General features: G+C 45.2%; 1 protein-coding gene across 1 annotated transcript; it reads right to left on the reverse strand.

Moving 5' to 3' along the window:
- Positions 1 to 1,916: 1,916 nt before the first annotated feature.
- Positions 1,917 to 5,291, reverse strand: CCR4 (C-C motif chemokine receptor 4). The gene is given in 2 exon segments (NM_001266020.1): positions 1,917 to 3,461; positions 5,156 to 5,291. A coding segment is annotated over 1 exon segment (1,083 nt). The 5' UTR covers positions 3,411 to 3,461; positions 5,156 to 5,291; the 3' UTR covers positions 1,917 to 2,327.
- Between the last annotated feature and the right edge of the window lie 1,882 nt (positions 5,292 to 7,173).

A 7,173-nucleotide genomic window follows, 5' to 3' on the forward strand; every position in this document is an offset into this window, starting at 1 on the left:
TCGCGCCACTGCACTCCAGCCTGGGCGACAGAGCAAGACTCCATCTCAAGGAAAAAAAAAAAAGAAATGACTAACCAAAAGTTAACAACTAGGGCCAATGGCTGGGCCCAGTGGCTCACACCTGTAATGCCAGCACTTTGGGAGGCCGAGGTAGGTGGATCGCCTGAGGTCAGGAGTTCAAGATCAGCCTGGCCAACATGGTAAAACTCTGTCTGTACTAAAAATACAAAAAAATTAGCTGGGCGTGGTGGCGGGCGCCTGTAATCCCAGCTACTTGGGAGGCTGAAGCAGGAGAATTGGTTGAACCCAGGAGGCGGAGGTTGCGGTGAGCTGAGATCATGCCATTGCACTCCAGCCTGGGCAATAAGAGCAAAACTCTGTCTCAAAAACAAAAACAAGGTCGGGCGCGGTGGCTCAAGCCTGTAATCCCAGCACTTTGGGAGGCCGAGACAGGCGGATCACGAGGTCAGGAGATCGAGACCATCCTGGCTAACATGGTGAAACCCCGTTTCTACTAAAAAAAAAACAAAAAAACTAGCCGGGCGTGGTGGCGGGCGCCTGTAGTCCCAGCTACTCAGGAGGCTGAGGCAGGAGAATGGCGTAAACCGGGGAGACGGAGCTTGCAGTGAGCTGAGATCTGGCCACTGCACTCCAGCCTGGGCGACAGAGCGAGACTCTGTCTCAAAAAAAAAAAAAACAAAAAAACTAGGGCCAATATTTTAAGAGAGGATGATACTTTTCAAATTTCATAATTTTTTAACAACCATATTTGTACAATGTCAACAATAACTTTTAGTTGATTATTTTTATTTCAATTGATAGCAGGCACTTCAAAATGATTGAGATATTGTCACGCTTTATTAATCCTTAATTTTAATTACGAAGGCATTGTTTATAAACAAGTAAAAGAACTTGGCTGGGCGAGGTGGCTCATGCCTGTAATCCCAGCACTTTGGGAGGCTAAGGCAGGCAGATCACCTGAGGTCAGGAGTTCAAGACCAGCCTGGCCCATATGGTGAAACCCTGTCTCTACTGAAAATACAAAAAATTAGCCTGGGGTGGTGGCGCTTGCCTGTAATCCCAGTTGCTTGAGAAGCTGAGGCAAGAGAATCGCTTGAACCCGGGAGGCAGAGGTTGCAGTGAACCTAGTACCACTGCATTCCAGCTTGGGTGACAGAGTGAGACTCCATCTCAAAAATAAAATAAAATAAGATAAAATATAAACAAGTAAATGACCTCAAATAAATGTATTCCTGGCCTATGTATTATTTAATTTTTTTTTTTTTTTTTTTTTTTAGACAGTGTTTCAGTCTTGTTGCCCAGGCTGGAGTGCAATGGCGTGATCTTGGCTCACCGCAACCTCCATCTCCCGGGTTCAAGCGATTCTCCTGCCTCAGCCTCCCGAGTAGCTGGGATTACAGGCATGTGCCCCCATGCCTGGCTAATTTTGTATCTTTTAGTAGAGACAGGGTTTTCTCCACGTTGGCCAGGCTGGTCTCAAACTCCTGACCTCAGGTGATCCACCCGCCTCGGCCTCCCAAAGTGCTGGGATTACAGGCCACCGTGCCCAGCCTATTTAAAACTTTTTAATATTCCTCTGTTATAATTAGAACAAAACATGGCCACAAACAAGTGAGAAACTGTGTTTGAATTTTCACAGATATGTTTGGATTTTAAATGCCTTGTAGTTTGTGTTGAGAAATCAGACCATTCTAATGTCTTCATATCCTCACCCTTATATCAGTATAAAAAGTTTGGCTTCAATGAACAGATAATCCTTTACAATAAAGAATTGAGATCTGGTTTCATCACTTCGCTAATTGTTTCTTCATACATCTGGCTCAATGGAATATACTATGCCTGAGATATATTATTAGAAAAACAGTTTTCTATATTGTTCCACAAAAGCAAGAAATTAATCTAGAGGGCCCATTTGCCACAGCAAAAGGTAGGGATTTACTCTATCAGCCAATGCTCTGCAATTCCCTCTGGAGAAACCCATCAGTTCAGGTTAGAAGGGAAAGTCTTTGCCTTGCAATATTACCTACAACTTCATTCAAACACTGCTCAGAGTTCTCATCAGACTGACTCATGGCTGCAGGCAAGCCTGGTGTGAGGAAGGATGCCTCAGCCCAGGTGAACCCTTGCCAGGCTGGACTTGTCTAGTGGGAGAGAAAAAGTTGCCTGCAGGGTGAGAATCCATCTTTCCACTATGGGTGTAGGCCTTCCTCCTGACACTGGCTCAGGAATCTCTTACTAAAATACAATTTTAAGTAAGCTTTGAATGTGGAAAGTTCATTGACTGTGCATTTCAGCTTTTCATTTTTCTACAGAGCATCATGGAGATCATGATCCATGGTGGACTGCGTGTAAGATGAGCTGGGGGTGTCAGCAGAATATATTTGGAGGAATCCACAGTATTGGCAGAGCACAAAAAGGCCCCTGCAGGTTTTGAAGAGCTGTAGGATGTACTTGCGAAATTTCTCCCCCAGAAAAAAGTAGATGATGGGATTAAGGCAGCAGTGAACAAAAGCCAGAGTTTCTGTGGCCTGGATGGCATAGTCCAAGTATCGTTCAAAAGTGCAGTCCTGAAGGACTTCTAGATCCACCAGGGTCTCTAGGAAGAGCACTATGTTGTAAGGTGTCCAGAACCCAAGGAAGAGGACCACCACGGCAAAGATCATCTTCACCGCCTTGTTCTTCTTCTCGTTTTTACAGTGCTGCAAGGTTCTGATGATCATGGAGTAGCAAAACAGCATGATCCCGAAGGGGATCACCAATCCGAGAATGTTGATTTCCAGGGAGCTGATAACCTTCCAGGTCGTGGAGTTGAGCGAGTACTTGGTTTTGCAGTAAGTATGGTTGCGCTCAGTATAACAAGTGCTGAACAGAAAGCCAGGAAGGGAGGCGAACACAGCCACTGACCATGTAGCTAAACTGGTGATGACCCCATAAGTCAAGGTCCTTGCCCTCAAGGAAAACACCGCATGCACAATTGCCAGGTATCTATCAATGCTCATAAGCATGACGAAGAATATGCCGCTGTAAAAGCCCACCAAGTAAATCCAGGAAATCATCTTGCACAGACCTAGCCCAAAAACCCACTGGTCTGCTGCATAGTAGCCCCAAAACGGGAGGGAAAACACGAAGAGCAGATCTGAGATGGCAAGGTTGAGCAGGTACACGTCAGTCATGGACCTGAGCCGCTTGTATTTGAACAGGACCAGAACCACCACAGAATTTCCAAGCAGCCCAAATACAAAAACCAAGGAGTACAGCGGGGGCAGGAAGAGCTCCCCAAATGCCTTGATGCCTTCTTTGGTGCAAGGCTTGGGGATACTTTCATACAGATAGTAATTGCTGTATATGCTTTCATCAAGGGTGGTGTCTGCTATATCCGTGGGGTTCATTTTTTAACTCTACAGGCTCCTCAAGGCAGGTCTGGGCCCAACCTGAAGAAGCTAATGAGGGGAAGAGCAAAGGAGATTTTTGTGAGAACAAAAATAAACCAAAGTGTTGCTAAATGCAGAGCATAGCTGCGTACTGTTTTGCTCTAGGTCTGTATATGCCTTTCCCAAGATGAAGGGCTCGATTACTCACAGGACCCTGCAGCCAGATGAAATAATTTTGGGCTTTGGAGGCAGACAGGTTTGTTTCAGATTCCAGTTCGGGCCCTCACTAATGTTCTTACCTCTCTGCTAGGAGCTTCAGTTCTCTCGTTTGTAAGTGAGGATCGTAAAACCTCCTTTTCAAGCAAGTGTTCTTCAAGGATGTATTTCAAAAAGATATTTCATAGTCTGGGGTTACTGAAATCACTTTCAGGGATGACAAAATCAGTTGAACAATTCTCAATTGGGTGTATTTTATATGCATGATCATGATCATGATCATCGTCAAACTGCATATAAAAATCATTTCTATGCACAGAATCCTATTAGAGTGGGAATTCGCCTGATGGATCTAGAAAACACATATTGCAGGCAGAAGTAAAACCTCTATCTCCCCAACCACCTTCACTCCTATCTCAATTGGTAGATAAAGAGGTTGAAATCTTCTTAAAATTTATCATATGCTGACGACATGTCTATCAGAGGGACTCAGGGCTAAAGGACTTTCCGACTCAAGGCCACTCCCTTGCTTCCTTTTGGAGGCTTTTGTGGGGCCCTCACATTCCTTGTTAAAATCCTTTTCACATTCGTCAGTAAATTCACATTCGATCTCTCCCCACACCCTCACCACCACACACCCAATGCCCAAACTGTGTTTCTCAAGAAAGAGCTTCTGAAACCGGGTGTGCGGTGGCCCATGCCTATAATCCCAGCACTTTGGGAGGCCGAGGAGGGAGGATCACTTGAGCCAAGGAGCTCCACACCAGCGTGAGCAACATAGGGAAACCCTGTCTCTACAAAAAAATTGTTTTAAAAGTTAGCTGGGTGTGATGGTATGTGTTGATAGTACCAGCTACTCAGGAGGCTGAGGCGGGAGGATCCCTTGAGCCCAGGAGTTCAAGGCTGCAGTGGGCTATGATGGCACCACTGCACTTCAACCTGGGCAGCAGAGTGAAACCCTGTCTCAAAAAAAAAAAAAAAGGAAAGAAAAGAGAAGAGAAGAAAAAGAAAAAAAGAAAAAGATTTTGGTTTACTCATGCAAATAGACACTGAACACCTGTTGCATCGCAGAGTCTCCAAAAAAGTTTGTTGAATGACTAACAATTCTACTCTTTCTCCACCATTTACCAGTAAAAATGAAAGGCATAAACAAGGCTGAGGAGTTAGGAAATTATCAGGAGAACAAAAAACCAGGAGACAGAGCTGGTAAGGGTCTGGAATTATTCTGTAGGTCTTGTGTGTGTGGTATTTCTTGCCTGGGAGTCTTGCTAGAAGCAAGAAGCAGACAAGTGTATATTTTTAATGAAAATGATCTATTTATTTTGGGCATGTGGACTCAGGCCAGATGTGTGCAGGAGGAGAGCCCCACATAAATGAATGCCCATCACATGAGGGCTCGGAGGGTGTGGGGACAGGTAGAAGGTGTGTGGGCTGCAAGGTAGGTGCCAAGTGTAAGCCCTAGACTCGCGAGGGGCCTGAGTGTCTGAGCCAGGTCCAGAAAGCAGTGTGCGACCCAAGACCCTGAGAATGTCCCCATCCCCACTTACCTTGCTTTTCTGAAAGCGGCTCTGAGGAAGGTCTGTGAGGGTCTGTGAGGCAATGCCAGGCTTGCTCAGGAAGCACGATGCTAAGAAGGACCGGTGCCTTTCAAGGGTGCGTGGCTTCCTGTGAGCACGAGTTCTCTCCCTCACCCAATTGTACTGAGTTCAAGTGGGGTTTTTTGATAGAAGTAGGAAGCAGAAAATGATTCTTAGTCATTTCCCAAGACTGAAGGCCAAGAAGATGTGCTAAGAAAAGATCAAGGAAAAAAATGAAGTCAGTTTCTTTTTAAAAAAGAAAATTTTTAGTTTTTAAAAATGTATTTGTTGGCTTTTAAAAAAGAGATGTTTTTAAAGAAATAGGGTCACCCAGACCGGTGTTCAGTGGTGCAATCACAGCTCACTGTAACCTCGAACTCCTAGGCTCAAGTGATCCTCCTGCCTCAGTCTCCCAAGTAGCTGAGACTAGAGGTGCAAGCCACCATGGCTGACTAATTTTATTTTTTGTGGAGATAGGGGTCTTGCTACATTGCCCAGGCTGATCTTGAACTCCTGGCCTCAAGTAATCCTCCCACCTCAGCTTCCTAAAGCACTGGGATTACAGGCATCAGCCACTGCTTTTTGGCTTTTTAGTTTAAAAAAAAAATTCCATTTAACTGGCCATATGCTGTAGCAACAATCTCTACATTTTGAATCAGCAACCTGTTTGTTAGTTTCTCATCATGGATATGCAGGGACCAGCAATCAAGATGTGCCATGTTCTCCTGACAACTGGGATCTGAGAGGCCAGAGTGAGAAGGAAGGCCAGAGATAGTCAAGAAAAAGGATATTCAAGAGGAGAGAAGAGAAAAACTTGTCCAAATGTATGTGTCTGTGAGTGACTTGGAGGGCATTAGCCAACCACATTGTTTGATTCAGTAGTTAACACGGCCTCAAACCGGTGTGAAGTGACCTGGCAAAATAGCTTCAAGTCCTTTTGCAACAGGAAGACCCTCACCCAAGCGCCTTCTGCTTGGAGATTGCGGAGCTTCGCTGGCCGTGGTCTTGGCTGAGGTCTTGATGTTCACTTTGGATGTGGGTAGCAGTCATAGCCAAGGAGTGGACATGAGCCCTAAGTCTCTCATAGCCTCAGCTTTTGGCAACTTCCAGATGCTTTCCCTGTGTTTCAACAGTTGCTTAGCTCTTTGGTTCAACTTAAAAGAGCCATAAATATCATTCTTTCTGAGGAATTGGCATAAATAGGAACTAAAACACTGAGCTAGAATGGAGTTAGAGAACCCTTTTTTTTTCATTATCACTTCCCCCAAGGAGTCTTTTGAGACTTTTTTTTCCTAACACTCCCTCATAAAATTTTAATGCTACAGATATACTGTATATCTATTTATACAGTGTATGTGTATCTGTGCTTTATACATAAAATGAGTAAGAAATTTTTCTCCCTCCAAGAGCTAAGTTTTACCTTGGGGGCAATATCGCCTCTACTGAGAATGCACGAGTTAGAGTAGAGAGTAGAGGCACTCAACTCAGGCTCTGTGTCCCTATGAGGCATAGCAATATCTGCAATATCTGGAGACATTTTAGCTTGGGGTGGGAGGGAGTTACTACTGGCTGGTTTTTTTTTTTTTTCTTTTTTTCTTTTTTTTGAGACGGAGTCTTGCTCTGTCACCAGGCTGGAGTACAGTGGCATGATCTCAGCTCACTGCAATCTGCACCTCCCAGGTTCAAGCAATTCCCCTGCCTCACCCTCCCGAGTAGCCAGGACTACAGGTGCACGCCACCACGTCCGGCTAATTTTTTTGTATTTCAGTAGAGACGGGGTTTCACCATGTTGGCCAGGATGGTCTTGAACTCCTGACCTCAGGTGATCTGCCTGCCTCAGCCTCCCAGAGTGCTGGGATTACAGGCATGAGCCACCACGCCTGGCCTGCTACTGGCTTCTAATGAGTAGAGTCCAGGAACGCTGCTAAAGTCCCACAATGCACAGGACAGCCCTCCACAGCAGAGTTATCTGACCAAGAAGATCAGTG

The sequence above is a fragment of the Macaca mulatta genome, chromosome 2 (assembly GCF_049350105.2).
Source record: "Macaca mulatta isolate MMU2019108-1 chromosome 2, T2T-MMU8v2.0, whole genome shotgun sequence".
NCBI lineage: Eukaryota > Metazoa > Chordata > Mammalia > Primates > Cercopithecidae > Macaca > Macaca mulatta.